The 21,501-nt window shown below is 39.0% G+C and overlaps 1 protein-coding gene across 3 annotated transcripts in view; it reads right to left on the bottom strand.

The window, feature by feature from the left end:
* The window catches only part of GHR (growth hormone receptor), a 299,099-nt gene that overhangs the window by 22,199 nt on the left and 255,399 nt on the right, over positions 1-21,501 (bottom strand). For all 3 annotated transcript variants that reach the window (XM_054488655.2, XM_063664781.1, XM_054488654.2), the window contains exons 4-5: positions 10,717-10,846; positions 4,627-4,799 (exon numbers count right to left, since the gene is read on the bottom strand). In XM_054488655.2, the coding sequence (XP_054344630.1) occupies positions 4,627-4,799; positions 10,717-10,846 (303 nt within the window). The remainder of the gene's footprint in view (positions 1-4,626; positions 4,800-10,716; positions 10,847-21,501) is intronic.

Here is a 21,501-nt window from a genome sequence, read left to right as displayed (position 1 = left end):
CATTTTTGATCATTCATGCTCTTATTTCTTCCAGTATTTTTCTTATTATAACTTTCACTTTATAAGAGAGTAACTTTTTTTTCTTAACTCAAGGATGACTTGTTCTTAACTTTTAAATAAGCCCTTACAAAAATTCCTTTTGGAGTAAAAAATCTGATCACTGTTTTCAAGATCTGCCATGTTTTATATTTCTTTTTGCTCTGATATCATAAATGCATTGGGATTTTGGCAAAGGAATTCATTTTCACTTGAAACTGAAAAAACAGAGAGTCAGAAAGACTTACAGAATTTAGACATGGGGCTGCTTCGGAACTAGGGGTAGAGAAATCTTTTTTCTTGCAGCTATGTATGGCCTGGGGGTAGAGACCTCATCTACCTCATTTCTCTGTTGTTCCCTGAAAGACTCATCTTTGCCTCACTAATCCATATTCCGTCAGCTGTACTTTCAAGATATAACAGAATCCAGCCATATCTCACCGCCTGCACCACTAAAACCTGGTCCTAGCCATTATCCTTTTTTACTCTTCTTCAATCTTCTCATACAATCTTCCTGCACACTCTGCTACTGCTCCCTAGCTTTGTGGTCTTCCTAGCCACATGTGATGTTTTCTTCTGACATAAGAAGGAAGAAGGCATTATGCTAGTCTCATAAATGGTGACGATTCAGTGTTTTCTGTCTTTTTCTTAACTGTCACATGAACAACTTGAAACATTGTTTTCCTCAGGTTCTATTGATATACTCTACAGTCCCGGGAAAATTTGTTGCATTCTGCTTAGTAGGACCTCAAAGACCACAATTTCTCAGAGGCTGATGAAGAAAAATATGGATTCCAAAGCTAGGAACTATGTCTAAATTTATATTCTAGATAGTTCCTGGTAAATTATTGCTGGTTGGATCTCATTACTGAAGGTTTTGAAAATCACTTGCAGACACAGAGTAAAATTTACTTTCTTTTTCTGCCATATACATAGAAGGCCACCTAGCATGTTGCAAAGTGTGCATCCCTAGGGTTGACTGGAGATAACTTTACAGATGTACACAGTGAGGAGCTCTTACTGGCTGTCAAATCTGGTGGCCAAAGAGGGACGCTCTTGTGTGCATTCGCAGTGAAAATAGGCCTTATGGTGGAGGAGCATACTGTTGCCCTCTGTGGGGTCGACACCACCTTTTGAAAAACAGGGAGAGTCAAAATTTGATGAATCATGACTACATTTTGAAAATTAAATTGGAAGGATATGCAAAATGGCCAAACTACATATGCCAATGTAATGGCAATAATTCCTCACCCTTCTGGATTTGTTGGAGATTCAGGAATCCTGATAATCAAAGCTTAACCATTTAAGGTGATCAAACTATAAAATTGTTTTTAATGGAAGATTTTCTATAACTTATTACTTATGCTGCATTTGAAAAATAGAGGATATGAGACAAGGTCCTTTTGGAAAAGGCTTGGTACCACCATTACAGGCATAATAATGAGTTCCTGTGAGATACCATTACACGCATAATAATGACCTCTCCTTTACCTCTATACATAAATCTACATGCTATATTGACAACTCCTGTGAGATATTTTAAAAATATCTGAAACTTAATATATCCCCAAACAAACCCTTGCTCTTCCTCTCCAAAACCTGCTCTCCTTTCCTCTTTTCCATCTCTGTTAATGAGGACTCAATTCCTCTAGTTGCTCAGGATAAAAACAATGAACTTGTCCTTAGCTCATCTGTTCCTCACTAATCCACATTCTGTCAGCTGTACTTTCAAGATATAACAGAATCCAACCATGTCTCACCGCCTGCGCCACTATAACCTGGTCCTAGCCATTATCCTTTTTCTTTCTTCTTGCTTCATTCGTCTTCCCACTGTACTCCTTTGGTCTTTGTCCCCCTCCAGTCTATTCTCCATGCAATCCTCAAGCAAACTGACACAGTGGTTATCCTAACACTTAAGTTAGATCACATCACTCATCATCTAAAACCCTCCAAAGGCTTCCTACTTCACTCCAAGTGAGAGCCAAAGTCTTTGGCAACGGTTGGGTAGATTTGACTGTCTTGTCTGTGAGATTTGGTCTCATACCAGTCTCCTCGCTCACTCTGTGCCCACTCCACCGCCTGCCTGCTGTTCACTGAGTGAGGAAAAGCATGCTCCTACTTTGAGATCTTTCCTCTGGCTGTGCCCCCTTGCTGAAATGCCCTTCCCTGAGACACACACATAATTATCCTCTCCAATCCTTCTTTATTCAAATGCCACTGACTCAGGGATGCCAATCCTGAAAACTCAACACTGCAACCTCTCCAACACTCCTATTCTCCTTTCCTATATTTCTCCATAGCATTGTCACTTTCCACCCTCACTGGGATTAAATCCCACCAGAGAAGACAGTTTCTATCCCTAGCATGGAGAACACTGACTGGCCTGAGAGAAGAACATAATAAATATTTGCTGAATGAATTGAATGAATGACAAATGTCTAACTAATATAGTACTTCAAATCCAAAGAACAGCCCTGTGAGGTAGTGCCATGCATACATATTTTACGAGGAAGCTGAGGCTTATGATGATTGACAACCCTAGTAGATCTTGAGATCTACTAGGGTTACCTTAGTTCTTTGTTCTCTTTCACTCTCAGCACCTTGCCCCACAACTATTGTGCTAGTTGTAGCTACCTGTCATAATCTTTTACCTTGATCATCTCAGTCTTTTAACCTCTTCTACCTCTAGTCCGTCCCACTCCAATCTACGTTTCACATTGCAACAAGATTAATTTCTCTGAGGCATTAATAATGAGACAAGTGGTACTGCAAAGCCTCAAGAGTAAGAGCATGGAGGCTGGAAGTTCAAATCCCAGCTCTACCTACTAGCTGTTTGACTTGAACTAGTCCTTTAACTGCTCTGTGCCTTGGTTTCATTATCTGTAAAGTGCGATTGCAAAAGATGGTTTTTATACCTGACACATGGTGAGTCTTTTGTGACTGTTAGCTATTACTATCCTCAAGTAATTTCCCTATTTAAACATCCTCAAAGGTACCTCATGACAGTTAAAGTCCAAATTCCTTTTTGGGGCACAAACAACTACTGGTGATTTCTCCAGCTGACTAGGAGGGCTTCCTAACTGCTCCTGAGTCCCTGAACATGTGCTATTTGTTACTGTTGGAACTTAGTAGTTACTGAAAGGCAAGTCCACTGTGGTACCTGACGATACTCACTCATGCTTTTGACCACTGTGGGTCACCACTTTTTTAAAAATAGGGAGAGTCCAATTCCAGTTCAGAGGTAACTAAACTGTCACCATCTCTGTGCAGCCCTTCCTCATCCCTCAGGCCTGTCAGCCATTCACGCCTTTGGCCACCACCTTTGCAGCTCTGCATTCCATGTATTTCCAGGCTAACACCTATCACACTGCACTGCAATTATTTGTGAACATGCCTGACTTCCCTATTCGACTGTATTGTACTTATTCTATAACCACCATCACCAAAACAGTGCCTGACACATGACAGGCACATGTCAGTCAGGTAAATGAGTAGGACTGGCTATTGGCAGAGAACAGGGCTAGAACATGGGTTTTAACCCAGTGTTCTTGCTACTATCCCATTCTGCTATCCCATTTCATTTCAGCTCAACAGTTATACCCACTGATGTTAGGACACATACTAAATTGTCTTTGCAAAGCAATTGGGTTATCTTTACTGCTTGATACAGTCCTCTTAATCTTCTCCCTTAAAGTCAGCCTATTAGATTTTATTTGTTTCTATCTGTAATTTCTAGCCACATACTCCTATGTCTTCCAGTCAGCTTATGCCTAGAAAACCACATAAAAAGAACAACACATTTGGGAGAAGCAACAAGGAATTCCTATAAGCAACAAATGAGCTTTTGTGGATAGATTTTGAGGCACCAATTTCAGCTACTCAAAGTCCTTCTTTGATTCTTTCTATTTTGCTATTTATACTATTAAGGTATAAACATGGCTATTCTAATTACAGTTGTTTGTTTTATTTGTTTTGTTTCCACCTTGTGTCCATATGATGGGCAAAGGATCCTCTGTTTGGATCTTTTGCTTAGTTCACTGAGCTGATTGTCTCCAGTATTTGTTCTGAGATCTAACAAACATGTCTTTAAAGTGACTGTGGCTGTTTTGTAAATGTAAAATTCCAGAATGATTAGGCTTTGTGATAAAGAAAATCTAGGCTTTGATTATAGCAATGGTAGAGGTCAAAGGCCAACATATTTCAGTGAATCTGAATATAAGCATCCTATCAAATAATTAGGAAGTAAGAAATCCTAAGAATATATTAAGTTCACCCTTTTCAGTGGAACATAAGAACACAACACAGCTTCAAAGATATCCTAAAGGAAAAGACTCCACAAGGTTCCTATTCTTTTCTTCACAACATTAACTGCCAGGCTGCTTTATGTTAAAGTCAGCTTAAGTTCTCCCTGCCCTTTTCCTCTTGTTCACCAGCTGATTCCATCTCCTGTAAAACAGATCTCCATGTATCTATAGAACACTTTCAGGCTAAAATAAGACTCAAATTCCCATCCTACTTGATTATACTTGGACCTTTTCCCATTTATTTAGTCTAAAACTATGTCAAATGAAACAAAAACCTGTGATTTACCTATTTCGTCAACAGAGAAACACTTTTCATCCACTGTACCACCATTGCTAGTTAGCTTGATACAATAAGGTATCCAGATGGAGGTAAATGATGAATTAAAGTAACAGCTGTTTTCCCCAGCAGAAACATAATCAGGGCATTCTTTCCATTCTTGAGTCCATTCTTGAGTGTTCCTAAAATGGAGAGTTAAAAAAAGATTAATTGTTCCAAAAATCATGTTGTAGCTTAAGTCCAAGTAAGGTGCTTGATAGTCTGATTCAATAAATTGGACCACAAATATTTTGTGAAGAGGTATTTTAGCAACACCATTTCTGAGACATATCACATCGGTGGACAATATCATCAGTGTCTGAAGACTGCTGCGAGGCCGTTTGGTACTTCTGCCTACGGTAAAAGCTTCCGTTTGTTGAATGCATATGCTATGCCTGCTCATAAATTGATTCTTATGGTAGGTACTTTATTATGCCCGTTCTATAGATGAAAGTTCTGAGACTTAGGGACATTTTAAAAATGTTCATTAAAACAGTACAGAGAATCACCCCCAAACTAGAGATTACCAGAGAACAGTGAGGGTTTAGACCTGGCTGTTTCGCCAGCCTATGGTGAAAGAAACTGAGGAGACAAGTTGATGTGTGCTCCAGGCAGAGTGATGCATTATATCCAGCACCAATGCTGTGCAGATATAAAGATAAGTAAGATGTGGTCCCCTAATTTCAGGCTAAAATAAGACTCAAATTCCCATCTGAGTAGTTTTTTGGGCCTCTTATATTCATTCTATTGATATTTAATGAGAATTGGTTATGTCTAAAACATAATGACAGACACTATGGGGGATTCATAGATGTCTAAGGAATTCCTTCTGCCTCAGATGGAAAGAGTAAAAAACGGTATTACAAAGCAATGTGGGTAAGTGCTCATTAGTAGTGCTCTTTAGGGTCCTTAAAAGTTCAGAAGAGGGAATGATTGCTCTGGCTCTTCATGGAAGGCTTCAAGGTGGAGGTATGTTTTTAGCATTCTTGAAGGATGGGTAAAAGTTTAATAGATGGCAATATGGCAAGGAAGGGAAGAAACAGAGAGGTCAAAGGGATTGAGGTAAGGAAGTATGGGCATGAGTGTGGTAAGGGAAGTAAAAGGCAATGGAATGACAGGAAAATTTTCTTAAATTAGAATTGCTACTTGGGTGAGGTAGTTCATCATCTCCCTGTTATTCACTAGCCTATTAATTGAGAAGACAATATATAAGTCAAAGGGACATAAAACCACGTAATCTGTGGTTGTGGAAGATGAGGTAGGAATGGCCCTGTGCAGCCAGAGGCGCCTGTGACTCACAGGCCAGACTGTGAAGCTTTGGAACCATCCCTCTGTGGGATGGGTGCTGGGCAGCAGGGGACGATGAGGACAATGCAGGCTGTAGGGAAGGCAGGGCCTGGAAGGAAAGGATGCAAAGCTGGGAGAAGACGCCTATTTCCTTCTTGTAGCTGTTTCTCAGACTGGTCTGCTTGGCACTAGGAGAAAACTTGTGTAGTATCAGAGGGTCCTTGAGACAGCTGCTCCTCAGCTGTTGGAAGGAAATTGGGATTTAAATGGCAGAGACTCCAGGGTCTGAGACAGTGAATTGCTGCTTTGGTTGAGACTCTTAAAAGTTGCATATGCTGGCTGGGTATGGTGGTTCATGCCTGTAATCCCAGCACTTTGGGAGGCTGAGGCAGGCGGATCATGAGGTTAGGAGCTTGAGACCAGCCTGGCTAACATGGTAAAACCACGCCTGTACTAAAAATACAAAAATTAGCGGGGCGTGATGGCATGCTTCTGTAATCCCAGCTATTCAGTAGGTAGGCTGAGGCAGGAGAATTGTTTGAACCCAGGAGGCAAAGTTTGCAGTAAGCCAAGATCGCACCACTGCACTCCAGCCTGGGCGACAAAGCAAGACTCCATCTCAAAACAACAACAACAACAACAAAAAAGTTGCATATGCTTGAATGAGAGATTCATTTCTGATGCAAAAAGTATATGGGCAAAAGGCAGAAGAAAAGATAAGGTGTGTTTGTGTGTGTGTGTGTGTGTAAGTATGTGTGTATGTAAAGTCAGAAGAAAAATGTTAAAAAAAATTAGGAATAGGTGAGTGGTTCATTGAACTGTAGTATGCTTAATTTGATATTTACTTTCAAACTAAGTAAGAGTGCATTAAAGAGAGTAGTTGTAAGAAGATTGCCCAGAAAATGAGGCTTTCACGTAATAGAAGGGATGTCAAATGTACTTAGCATAAGTGATAGTATAAAAGTTAGAAAACTCAAAGTATTAAGATGTTCCAAAGATGTAGTTAGTGCTTAACAGGTCTGGATTTCTAAAAGATTAGCTCTTTCATGACTCACAGAATTTCTCAACAGTACATGTCAGTACCTTGGTCCCCATGAGGACTGTTTAAAAAACCCTGTTTAGATTATCCCAAATCCATGAACTCCACAGGACAAACAAAGCATTTATTTTAAGCATGATGGATCAGAAACAGCTAGTTCAAAACACTACTTTCAACCTCTTTCTTCATGAACCAATGTTGAATTTCATTTTAAATAAATATTTATAACTTATATTTTAAACTATTAAATGTAGACAAGAACCCAAATTAGCTCATAAAACAGATACTGTGTCACTTGCCTTCTCTGGGTTGAAAGTCTCTACAGATGACCAAAATCAATGTATGGAAGCTTCCCTCTGCTCTTACTCCCAAAAATTAAGTGCTTTAGGTTTGCTCCCAGACTATCTTGTGAAATGGAAGGGGTGAGAACCATAGAAAGAGACTATCATTAAAAATAAGAATAAAGAGTAGAAGAAATGTTTTTCATCTAAAGACAACCAACTGGAAAAAAATAATAAAAATAAAATATCATTTATGTTTTTAAGGGCAGCTGTTTTCATGACAGAAAGCGCAAATGTTTTTGGCTTTAAATTTAATACTTTTGTTTAAGAAAAATGAAAGTAATAATGCCCTTTCTCCCTACTGATTTTCCACACAACCTTGTATAGAAAATGAAATTTCTTTTAAGACCAGGGTAATTTTTGAAGTGGGGTTGAATGGGTATGGAAGACGTGGGGGATATAGCCTTAAGGACTGAGTGTTCACATGCCCACTTCCTTTAAAAACACAGCATTTACATGCAAGGAGCTGAGAGCAGAGCAGCTCGCACATGCTTCCCAGAGCCTGTTTTTACCATGCCTGTAATGTGCATTCATTCTGAGTCCCCTGCAAGCTCAGAGGCTGAATTTGGCACTATCACCATCACAGGATGGCAGACACTGTTTTGAATCAGCTGCTCTAACATGTGGAGGCTGCCTCTTCTGCCAGCTACCTGGCAAGGAGCAGAGCCAGGCAAAACACACAACTGCCTGTAGGGCTGTGCCTGAACTGTCCTGTTGACAGCCTGACATGTTCACATTCCGTTGTGCTTTAGATACTCAGGCCAGGCCAGCAAACTGAAACAACTGCACCGCCCACTGACTCTGGCTTTGGATAAAATCATCTCACAGTTTTATTTATGTGTCAGGGATGCGAAGCATGTTTCTATAGTTTCAGGAGTTGCCTGGCAACTGAGTTCTAAGAAACAGTGACAAGAGTCAGAAAGTGCATTTGTATTGTCTTCTTTGTGAAGTGGGCAATGAGAAATCAAATATATCCGTACACTAATCAGTCCAGTCCAGTCCTGATACTCCTAATCCCTCAGTTTTACCCTTCTTGGATAAACTGGGCTGTGGGCTCACAGTAGTTTGGCTAAGACATTCAGAATAGTTATATTTTATAGAAAAAACACAAATATCTAATTTTGTAAGTTTGGGTTGGCACTTAATCATGAAGCTGTACTTACCCTCCTGGGATTCCAAACACTACCAGGGCAAAATCTAAGACATCTTTCTGAATATGTCTGAAAGTTTTCTTTTACCCAGTCACACTTTCAGCAGCGTCCTTGGTAGTGTAGATCCTGGATTTGAACCAGGGATGCTGAAATGACTGGAGTGTGCATAAGACGCCTGTGGACAGAGTTATGTGACCTTGATTGATGATGGCAAGGGATATATATTTATCAAGCCTTCATTCCTTTGGGTTTCTCTTTTTGCTCATCAAATTTGGTAAATATTGAGGTAGCAAAAGATTATTTTCATAAAGTGGGCCCAGCTTAAGAGGTTATTCTGCTACTTTTCTTTACAGTTTGGCTAATTGTGCCTGTATAAATAACTTAATGATTCCACACATTTCAAAAGTGTCATCAAACATACTAACTTCATGTCTGAATGTATTTATAGAAATCAACTCTGTTTCCTGGCCCCAACCTCTCTGTGGTGTCAGCCTTAAGGAAAAATATAATATACTTGGTGCCCAAACATTTCATCTTCACTTCACTTCATCCAGGAGACCTCTCTTACATTGAAAGGTGGGGAAGGTCCGCTTGGTTGCTAACTCCAAGTATTTTTTTATCTGCAAATTAAGCAGCAGCTCTGCATTAAAATGCTCTTATACCAATAATTACAATAATTATAACAATTCATTGGTATAAATGATCTTATACCATTTATAGTCATTTTATAGTCCAGAAACTGGATTTTTATATCATAATTATTTTAAAATTATCACTATACTACCGATAATAAGAATACCAGCTACCATTTAGTGAGTACTTACTATGTGTCAAGTACTCTGCCAAGTATTTTTCATGGGTTATCTCATACGATCCTCACAAGAAGCCATGAGGCGAGTCCGTTATCTCCTTTCTGCAAATGAGGAGGCTGAGTTGTACGCAAACTGGCTAATTTCCCCAGTATTCCTTGGTGAGAAAGTGCAGAACTACACTGAAGTGCAGGTTTGTTAGCCCTGAGCTCATACCCTTAACTGCTGGCTGCATCTTCCTTCCCTATTCCAGCTCTTCGGTTGGATAGACAATGTCATCCTCTGACTAACGACACCTTGAGCCAAGGATAAAGGGTCCTCACTAACCCTGCATCTTGGCTTAGGCCTTCTCTGGGTGTTGGGTGGAAAAGAGGAGATAATGAAGTGTTTAAGCCTAAAATGTAAAAAAGGGAAAAATAAAGAGTGAGAGTAAACAAAAAGGAAAATAATGCCAGGTGAAGGGGAAGAAATAAACAACTTGGGTGGTACCTATATTGAGAGGTCTTTGTTTCACGCTTCCTCTGTTATTTTAGAGTGTCATTGGTAAAAATGAAAAAGTACTACAGTCTTTTACTGAATATATTTAAGAGAAGGAGTGTATTATCTGGTTAGAAACCAAGCTACATCTTTTAAAACATGCATCTTTTCAAAAACACCTATAGCTTTCCACCACAAATAAAGTAAAATTCAAAGCCTTGCCCTTGCCTATGAGGTTTGGCATAGTCAGTCCCTAAGTAACTCTCTGATCCCTTCCCATATCACTCTCCTCACTTTCAATTTTGTGCCTTCAGTGCTGGCCTTTTTCATCCCTCAAATATGCCAAGACTGCCTCAGGGACTTTGTACTTGCAATTTCCTCTGCCTGGATAGCCTTTCCCCCAGATATTCACATGGCCTGTCCCATTTCACTTATGTCTCTGGTCTAGGACACCACAATAGAGAGGCCTCCTAGGACCACACATTTCAATATCATTCAAGCCTCGTATACACACTCTCATCCACATGCACATGCCCACGTATATCCATACATGCTCTCACTCACACTTTGACACACTCTCACACATTCTCATGCACATACACAAACTCCCAGACACTGCTGACATACTGCTTTCTGGCTTTATTTTTCTTAATAACCTATATTATTAGCTGACATTTTATTCAATTTTTATTGCCTGTCTCCCTGCATTGGAAGGAAATCTCCATGAGACCAGGGATTTTGTCTTTTGTAACCATTGCTATATCTCCAGGGCCTAAAATAGTACTTAGCACATAGGATGGGCTTGATTAATATTTTTTTCAATAAATGAGTGAATGAATATTCATTGATTGCATAAATCACAACAAATCACTTCCATTCCCACACTACATATGACTCAGTGTACTTTAGTAGGTACATCCATGGAGAGGAAAATCAGAAAGGCATGATGGCGGCACCTTCTGGTATAGAACAGCTGTATGGGTCCTAGGTTCTTTGAACCATGATAAACTGCATCTGTCCAGTGGCATGAAAAAGTCTCTCGCTCAGGTGAACGGCACTTGGTGAATTTAGGCTCCTTAGAAGAATCTGCAGAATAAAAAGAAAAGGCAAGGCATGAAATCAGGTGGGTCATATGTGATCCTAATGAGACACGTATTTAAAGTGTGTGAAGAAACTACTGGGATGAAGCCAGAGTATTCCGTGTCTAGGAGGTAATGCCGATGTCTTCCAGAAAAGCATTTTTCCTGGGTCATAGTTTTAGAGCCTGTTGCTTGCCATTGTCAGCCTTTGATTCTAGACACAAACCATTTTTCCTTTTATTTCAAGCATTTCGTAGGACCTGTTTAAGAAACCAGAGCTAGAGATTAGGAATTGGATATAGGTAGTTCATCTGGAAGGTGACTTCCGGATCTAGCAGTCAGGGAATGGGGAGGGTGGGAAGGAAAAGGAGAACAACTAATATGTGTGTGTTACTGAGCTGGTTATCACAGTGGCTAATGGGGCCCAATCCCACTGAGGCTCCTCTGAGAAGCTGTGTAGAATATGCACCACCATTGTTGTGTAGAAAGATGAGAGGCTAGGACATTTATCTACCACTCCCAGTACTCACTGGTTGAAGGGTGCCTCAGAGATGTTCACCCCCATGCACTTCTAGGCTGTACCTGCACATGAGCTGAGGGTCTTTGCCGAGGCAGGCACCTGAGTGTGCCCGGCAGGTTGCATAGTGGCAAATGGACACCATAGATGGTTGTGATGACAGGTGGATGTGGGCGATGTAGTGTGGGAACCACAGCATGCACTACAGGGCCTTTTATCTTTTCATTGATTTTTGATAAAAGGCACTTATGTTTGCATTCTTTTAAAAGATTCAGCCAGTAAACTCATTAAATAGATGCCCAGTCTAAACAACTTATACATACACGTGTTAATTCTAATTTGAGAAGTAAGTGCAGAATGCCCCTTTATGTGTTAGGATTTTAGACAAAATTCCTCTGCATCTACAAAATCTGCTGCTATAGATGTGCAACAGACAGGTATGAAGCAAAACACATTTTTATATATGAATTCTCAGTGTTCTGATGTCCATGGCCATTTTGGAGATTTCTTTTCAAATTTCTCTTCTTTTTCTTATCTTTTTCTCCTTATATGATTAGCCTTCAATCAGATTGTAAACTTAATCTAAAACTCTCATTCCTGGGTTATCAGGGAGGCTCTCAATCTTAAAGTAGCTTTGTCAATACTTTGAAAGATCACTTAAAAATAAATAATATGAAGCAAATGCATAAAAACTCATGGTTCCAAATTCCAGGTTACATACCTGATGTTATGAACCAAAAACACGCTTCTTTTTTCCTCTGGCAACAAACTCATAAGGGATGGGATGTTATTAAACCTTCCAAACAAATCCATCATTCAAATTCATTCAACAAACATTATTAAACGCAAATTTTGTACCAGGCTGTGTTCTAGGAATAGAGAAATGAACAAGTTGATAAAAGTTGGTCCTTGTCTAGTTTCCATTCTAGCAAAGGCAGGGATGTGGGGATCCTATGTAGAAAAATAAGCTGGGTCAGGTAGCGTGATGCCTTCAGCTTTGTTCTTTTTGCTTAGGATTGTCTTGGCTATGCAGGCTCATTTTTGGGTCCATATGAAATCTAAAATAGTTTTTTTCCAATTCTGTGAAGAAAGTCAATGGTAGTTTGATGGGGATAGCATTGAATCTATAAATTACTTGGGGCAATATGGCCATTTTCATGATATTGACTCTTCCTATCCATGAGGATGTTTTTCCATTTGTTTGTGTCCTCTCTTATTTCCTTGAGCAGTGGTTTGTAGTTCTCCTTGAAGAGGTCCTTCACATCCTTTGTTAGCTGGATTCCTAGGTATTTTATTCTCTTTGTAGCAATTGTGAATGGGAGTTTGCTTGTGATTTGGCTCTCTGTTTGTCTGTTATTGGTGTATAGAAATGCTAGTGATTTTTGCACATTGATTTTGTATCCTGAGACTTTGCTGGAGTTGCTTATCAGCTTAAGGAGATTTTGGGCTGAGACGATGGGGTTTTCTAAATATACAGTCATGTCATCTGCAAACAGAGACAATTGGATTTCCTCTTTTCCTAACTGAATACCCTTTATTTATTTCTCTTGCCTGACTGCCCTGGCCAGAGTTTTGAATAATATGTTGAAAAGGAATGGTGAGAGAGGACATCCTTGTCTTGTGCTGGTTTTCAAAGGGAATGCTTCCAGTTTTTGCCCATTCATTGTGATATTGGTTGTGGGTTTGTCATAAATAGCTCTTATTATTTTGAGATACATTCCATCAATACCTAGTTAATTGAGAGTTTTTAGCATGAAAGGGTGTTGAATTTTGTCGAAGGCCTTTTCTGCATCTATTGAGATAATCATGTGGTTTTGTCATTGGTTCTGTTTCTGTGATGGATTACGTTTATTGATTTGTGTATGTTGAACCAGCCTTGCATTCCAGGGATGAAGCCGACTTGATCGGGGTGGATAAGCTTTTTGATGTGCTGCTGGATTAGGTTTGCCAGTGTTTTATTGAGGATTTTTGCATCGATGTTCATCAGGGATACTGGCCTAAAATTTTCTTTTTTTATTGTGTCTCTGACTTCAAACTATATTACAAGGCTACAGTAACAAAGACAGCATGGTACTGGTACCAAATAAGATATATAGACCAATGGAACAGAACAGAGCCCTCAGAAATAACACCACACATCCACAACCATCTGATCTTTGACAAATTTGACAAAAACAAGCAATGGGGAAAGGATTCCCTGTTTAATAAATGGTGTTGGGAAAACTGGCTAGCCACATGCAGAAAGCTGAAACTGGATACCTTCCTTTCATCTTATACAAAAATTAACTCAAGATGGATTAAAGACTTAAATGTAAGACCTAAAACCGTAAAAACCCTAGAAGAAAACCTAGGCAATACCATTCAGGAAATAGGCATGAGCAAAGACTTCATGACTAAGACACCAAAAGCAATGGCAACAAAAGCCAGAATTGACAAATGGGATCTAATTAAACTAAAGAGCTTCTGCACAGCAAAAGAAACTACCAGCAGAGTGAACAGGCAAGCTACAGAATGGGGGTACATTTTTGCAATCTATTCATCTGACAAAGGGCTAATATCCAGAATCTACAAAGAACTTCAATAAATTTACAAGAAAAAAAAAACCCAAGAAAAAGTGGGCAAAGGATATGAACAGACATTTCTCAAAGGAAGACATTTATGCAGCCAACAGACACACGAAAAAATGCTCATCATCACTGGTCATCAGAGAAATGCAAATCAAAACTGCAATGAGATACCATTTCACACCAGTTAGAATGGCAATCATTAAAAAGTCAGGAAACAACAGATGCTGGAGAGGATGTAGAAAAATAGGAACACTTTTACACTGTTGGTGGGAGTGTAAATTAGTTCAACCATTGTGGAAGACAGTGTGGCGATTCCTCAAGGATCTAGAACTAGAAATACCGTTTGACCCAGCAATCCCATTACTGGGTATATACCCAAAAGATTATAAATCATTCTACTATAAAGACACATGCACACATATGTTTATTGCAGCACTGTTCACAATAGCAAAGACTTGGAACCAACCCAAATGCCCATCAATAATAGACTGGTTAAAGAAAATGTTGCATATATACACCATGGAATACTACTCAGCCATAAAAAAGGATGAGTTCATGTTCTTTGCAGGGACATGGATGAAGCTGGAAACCATCATTCTCAGCAAACTAACACAAGAACAGAAAACCAAACACCGCATGTTCTCACTTATAAGTGGGAGTTGAACAATGAGAACACATGTACACAGGGAGGGGAACTTTACACACTGGGGCCTGTTAGGGGCTGTGGGGCTGGGGGAGTGATAACATTAGGAGAAATACCTAATGTAGATGACGGGTTGGTGGGAGCAGCAAACCACCATGGCACATGTATACCTATGTAACAAACCTGCATGTTCTGTACATGTACCCCAGAACTTAAAGTATAATAATAATAATAATAATAATAAAAAAGAAAAATAAGCAGGGTAAGAAGAAAGGAACCGCATTCTTGTTTGAGAACAACTGTTGCCCTCAATAGTACAAACAAGTGAATCTTCAGAAAATCCTGAGTTGCAGATATGTCTTTAGCCCTAGGAGCACGTGTTGGGGATAGCAGGAGTGTTTTTGTAATCAAATTCCATGGCCATATTGTTGTAAGAAATACTCATTTTCCTGTATGAATGGAGAAATTTGCAAGAGTTTTAGGGCAAGGATGGGATGTGCCTTGGTACTGAGGGCAGATGGGCAGCTCTCTCTATGTGGTCAGTGTTTACCAACCCCTCTCAGAACACTGAGGTGTAGGAGCCCACATTATCTGTTGCAAATGACTACAGTGAAAAAGATGTGTATTTTGTTAGGCAAGCACCTCTCATACAGTAAAGTACTGAAAAAATTCCTTTTTACTATTAGTTGAAGCACTGAAAACAAACACTATTTTAGTTCCTTCTACAAAGTCAGTAATTATTAAAACTAAATATTTAAAGCACAACTGTTTTAATGCCGGTATATCTGAGGAGACTATTTCATATTCTAACTGTTCATTTGCATAGAAATAAGAAAAGGAAATGCACTAGATTAGAAATTGAGAGATGTGTACTCTAGTTCTGGCTCTGAAACTATTTAACGTTGACCTTCCCAAGCCATTTGGTCTTGATTTCCTTAGTAGGATGCCTGAAATAGATGAGATACAAAGTACTTTACAATTTTACAGCTTCACTTTTACAATTAAGAGGCATGTATAATTATGAACAATAACGTACACAACAAAAACATAATTTTGGCATTTGAGTTGAAACAATAATAGAACACCAAATACAAATGTCAATCAGGTTCCTATATTCTCTGTAAAATATGCCTGTTACATAATAGCAAGAATAATAAACTCAACTTCAAAACCTGAAACAGAAAGAAATAAAAAACTTTGTCAGCTGAAACAAAAAAAAACAACTTAAAAAGAAAAAATAACTAATTTGAAACACATTTTGCTTACTTAAACTTAGTGTTCTTAGATTTATTGTTTCCTTTTTAACTCCAGATGCATAGAAAGTCCTTATTATATTCTTGTTGTAAATAAGAAATAGGAAATTTATGGGTGTGGTGCTAATGTGATGAAGTGTGTGTCTGCACATGGGACTCTGATACAGATGTAGTGCAGCAGAGCTGTTTTGTTCTTGTCTTTTTAAATGTCTTTCTTTCCCTTCCTTTCTTCCCTTCCACCTTCCTCTTTTCTTTATTTTACCCTGCACCCCCCTTCTCTCTTTCCTGCTTTTTAAAATTTTATGGCTGGGTATGTGCTGTTAAGTGCTGTGGCAGACAGCCCCTAAAGTGGCCTCCAGTGACTCCTGTCTTCTCTCATTCACAGCCTTATGTATTTCCTTCCCTTGAGTAACTTGCTTCTAATCAAAAGAATATGGCAGCGTGGAGTGGATATCAGTTCTATGATTAGGTTACAAAAGATTGAGACTTCTTTTTGAGTAGCAGACTCACCCTTTTGCTGGTTTTGATGAAGTAAGTTGCTGTGTGGTGAGAACCATGCAGCAAAGAACTAAGCATGGCCTCTGGCCAACACTCAGCAAGAAGCAGAGGCCCTCAGTATAAAAACCCTTGAGGAACTGGCCGGGCGTGGTGGCTCATGCCTGTAATCCCAGCACTTTGGGAGGCCGAGGCAGGTGGATCATGAGGTCATGAGATCAAGACCAGCCTGACCAACATGGTAAAACCCCGTCTCTACTAAAAATAGAAAAATTAGCTGGGTGTGGTGGCACGCGCCTGTAATCCCAGCTACTCGGGAGGCTGAGGCAGAAGAATTGCTTGAACCTGGGAAGTGGAGGTTGCAGTGAGCCGAGATCGCACCACTGCACTCCAGTCTGGTGATGGAGCGAGACTCTGTCTCAAAAAAAAAAAAAAAAAAAAAAAAAAAAAAATGCTTGAGGAACTGAATCCTGCCAACAACCATATAAGTAAGCATGGGAGCCAATCTTTCCCTATCCAGCCTTCAGATGAGACCATAGCCCTGGCTGACACTTTGATTGCAGTCTTATAAGATAGCTTGAAGCACAGGACACAGCTGGTGGGTTAATTTGGAAAAAGCGTGAGAGGTATATTAACTTTACTAAATATTTGAATGCTATTAATACAGAGTAAATGAATCTAATATAACAGAACTTAAAAGTAGTGCTCAAGAATGACACAAGCCACTTTTCTTAGCAAATGGAATGTATCACAGTGAGTGTGAGAAAGTGGGTAACTCCTCTTTTGGGGGCAAGAAGAACTATATTGTGGCTGGCCGTTTAGTTTCTCCTTAATCACATCCTGTCCCATCTAGTACTATTGTGCCACTGTGGCTGAAGACACTCAGCATTCCTAAAGTCCAACTCCTTAGTGTCATCTTAAGGCTTTCTAAATCTAAGAGGAACTGCCATAATCTTAAAATGAACACCTTTCTCACTATGTCTAAAAATCCTATTAGAATCTTACTTTTACTACGAAGACAACAAATGACTACTATAGACTCTTAGGCCTTCTCTGATTAGCCAGGAACAGAAAATCATTTCTGAACTAGTAATATTTCTTGTTTTCTTATGATTTTTAAAGATTAAATCTAAAAATAGTATAGTTCAACATCCATTTATAGCACCTCTGAAAGGAATGTTGCAATGAACAAGAGAGCCTAACTTTGTCCCTAAGTGAATTATCACTAAGAACAATGAGTTAAGTTGGAACACACATGCAGTGTTTGGTTTTCTGCTCTGGTGATCCTTTGCTGAGAATGATGGTTTCCAGCTTCATCCATGTCCCTGCAAAGGACGTGCACTCATCTTTTTTTATGGCTGCATAGTATTCCATGGTGTATATGTGCCACATTTTCTTTATCCAGTCTATCATTGATGGACATTTGGGTTGGTTCCAAGTCTTTGCTATTGTGAATAGTGCCGCAGTAAACATACGTGTGCATATGTCTTTTTTTTTGAGATGGAGTCTTGCCCTTTTGCCCAGGCTGGACTGCAGTGGTGCTATCTCGGCTCACTGCAAGCTCCGCCTCACGGGTTCATGCCATTCTCCTGCCTCAGCCTCCCGAGTAGCTGGGACTATGGGCACCCGCCACTGTGCCCACCTAACTTTTTGTATTTTTAGTAGAGACGGGGTTTCACCATGTTAGCCAGGATGGTCTCGATCTCCTGACCTTGTGATCCACCTGCCTCTGCCTCCCAAAAGTGCTGGGATTACAGGCGTGAGCCACTGCGCCCAGCTGCATGTGTCTTTATAGTAGCATGATTTATAATCCTTTGGGTATATACCTAGTAATGGGATTGCTGGGTCAAATGGTATTTCTAGTTCTAGATCCTTGAGGAATCGCCACACTGTCTTCCACAATGGTTGAACTAATTTACACTCCCACCAACAGTGTAAAAGTGTTCCTATTTTTCCACATCCTCTCCAGCCTCTGTTGTTTCCTGACTTTTTAATGATTGCCATTCTAACTGGTGTGAAATGGTATCTCATTGCGATTTTGATTTGCATTTCTCTGATGACCAGTGATGATGAGCATTTTTTCATGTGTCTGTTGGCTGCATAAATGTCTTCTTTTGAGAAGTGTCTGTTCATATCCTCTGCCCACTTTTTAATGGGGTTTTTTTTTTTCTTGTAAATTTATTGAAGTTCTTTGTAGATTCTGGATATTAGCCCTTTGTCAGACGGGTGGATTGCAAAAATTTTCTCCCATTCTGTAGGTTGCCTGTTCACTCTGCTGGTAGTTTCTTTTGCTGTGGAGAAGCTCTTTAGTTTAATTAGATCCCATTTGCCAATTTTGGCTTTTGTTGCCATTGCTTTTGGTGTTTTAGTCATGAAGTCTTTGCCCATGCCTATTTCTTGAATGGTATTGCCTAGGTTTTCTTCTAGGGTTTTTAATGGTTTTAGGCCTAACATTTAAGTCTTTAATCCTTCTTGAATTAATTTTTAATGGGTGCAGCAAACCAACATGGCACATGTATGCCTATGTAACAAATCTGCACGTTGTGCACATGCACCCCAGAACAGAGTATAATAAAAATAATAATAATAATAATAGAAAGACATTAAGCATTCAATGAAAAAATCATGTTTGGGGCTGGGAGCTGTGGCTCACACCTGTAATTCCAGCACTTTGGGAGGCTGAGGCGGGAGGATTACCTGAGGCCAGGAGTTCGAGGCTAGCCTGTCCAACATAGTGAAACTCTGTCTCTACTAAAAATACAAAAATTAACCAGGTCTGGTGGGGCATACCTGTAATCCCAGCTACTCAGAGAGGCTGAGGCACGAGAATCGCTTGAACCTGGGAGTCGGAAGTTGCAGTGAGCTGAGATCGCGTCACTGCACCCCAGCCTGGGTGACAGAGTGAGACTCTGTCTCAAAAAAAAGTGTTTTGTAATGTTTATAATTAATTTATCTTACTTAATAAAATTTCATGGAGTTAAAAAAGAAAGAAAAAAAAAAGAAAAGCACATTGGATCAAATGACTTTTGGCTCGTTACGGTGGGTATGGGTTCTGCTAAGCAATCTGCATATGCAGTCAAACAAGGGTCAGTTTTAGAAGAGAAGAATGGTTACAGCATGCTCAGTCACCCTGATCTGGATAAAGAATGGCTATTATTGAACATAAGCCAAAGTGAGGAAATACTTATTGTCAGCTGAAATCAATTTCATATGTTCTGAGGACTGCATAAGCACGTTGGCCAGGCCAACTGTGGTGAAACTGTAATGTTCCTTTCACAAATAACAAACAAGAGATGGTGATTGCAGTAGAGCTAGTCTACTTCTTGGACTATGACTGCATAGGCTTTGGGTAAAATCTTTGGGTGACTGGCCTAAATGTATCCGTTATTTAAAAACACCTTTGTATTTAGCCTTTATATTTGGTTAAGGCAATGTTACAGAATGAGACATGCATGATCTTCAAAGATTTGATAAGCAAAGAAGATGTGAATATGTAATTCTTCCATGAGTGAAAGAAGTTACTGCATTCAACATCATTATTTTTCCAAGTCCCCCTCTTAAGCAGGAACAGAATAACAATATGACAGCAACTACGGCTTCTTTGGGATCTCTGACACTTTATATGTAATATAAAAAGTGTTTATTCTCAAAACTAGAATGAGGTAGGTACTATTATTCTCACTACTGAATAGATGACACTGAGGCATAGAGAAGTAAAATAACTGGCCCAAAGTCACTTGGTTATTAAGTGGCACCGCCATGATTCCAACTCAACAGCTGTGCTTCAGAATTTGTATTCTTTTTTTTTTGAGATGCAGTCTCGCTGTGTCGCCAGGCTGGAATGCAGTGCCATGATCTCGGCTCACTGCAACCTCCGCCTCCTGGGTTCAAGTGATTCTCCTGCCTCAGCCTCCCGAGTAGCTGGGACTACAGGTGTGTGCCACCGTGCCCAGCTAATTTTTATATTTTTAGTAGAGACGATGTTTCACCATGTTGGCCAGGATGGTCTCAATCTCTTGACCTCAGGATCCACCCACCTCGGCCTCCCAAAGTGCTGGAATTACAGGTGTGAGCCACCATGCCCAGCCCAAAATTTGTATTCTTAACCACTGCACTGGTGGCTTTCAAAATTTTTGAAAGTGACTTTCAGGAAAATTATTTAAATATATATGTAAATTTTAAGTATAAATTTAAGTATAGTAAAATATATTTAAAATATTAATAATATATAGTAGTATGTTATTAATTAATATATTAAATGTATTCTACTAATATATTTAATATATTAATACATTCTTATAATATATTAATTAGTATATAATATAATAAGAATATATTAATATAATTATATTAATATATGCTAATATTAGTATAATATATTACTAATTAATATATTGTTTACATATTGTCAATATAAATTAATATAAGTTAATATAAATTAATATGTTATTAATTCATATTAATTATATTATTAATATAAATATATATTTACATGTTTAAACTTTAGATATATAAACATATTTTAAATGTTTTAAAATGTTCTCACATACTTATTTATATGATAGATACACACACGCACATGTAAAATAAAATGTCTCAAAATTAGTGCCTGCAATGAATTCTGATTTCAGTTTATAAATGATGCTGCTTGCAACCCTATGAATTGATTTACTAATACAGGTCACTACTTTCAGTTTGAGAAACATTGTGCATGAAGCTAATCTTGCCTCGACGAAAGTTGAAAATTAATAAGATTGTTGGTCTATAATTCCCTCAAAGAAAAGCAAGAATGTTTCCTTTGTCTGGCATAGATTATGAGATGCTCAACAGAACTGTATTTTCTAGCTAACTGAACGTTACTCCTGAAATTATTTTTCCTAAGATGTATTTTAAGATTCTCTGAATCATTAATGAAACCTGTTAAACATCATTTAACGTTTTTTATGACTGCATGGGGATCAGGGATTATCCTACTGAATTATGGTGTACCTATGTGTAGGGCTTCTGGGAGAGACTGGCCTTTTACCCCTACACTAAGTAGATTCACCACTGTGATGGTGATATTCATTCTCTCACTGCAGCTTAGTATGATTCACACATAATTCATTTCTGGGAATGACATTATTTATTAAAAACAATAATTCTTTATCTTGAGAGTTGCCATGACAACTGATAGAAGCTACCAGG

Source organism: Pongo pygmaeus, chromosome 4 (assembly GCF_028885625.2).
Source record: "Pongo pygmaeus isolate AG05252 chromosome 4, NHGRI_mPonPyg2-v2.0_pri, whole genome shotgun sequence".
In the NCBI taxonomy this organism is placed as follows: domain Eukaryota; kingdom Metazoa; phylum Chordata; class Mammalia; order Primates; family Hominidae; genus Pongo; species Pongo pygmaeus.
The sequence above is the reverse complement of the archived record's forward strand: the minus strand, read 5'-3'. Positions and strand labels throughout refer to the sequence as shown.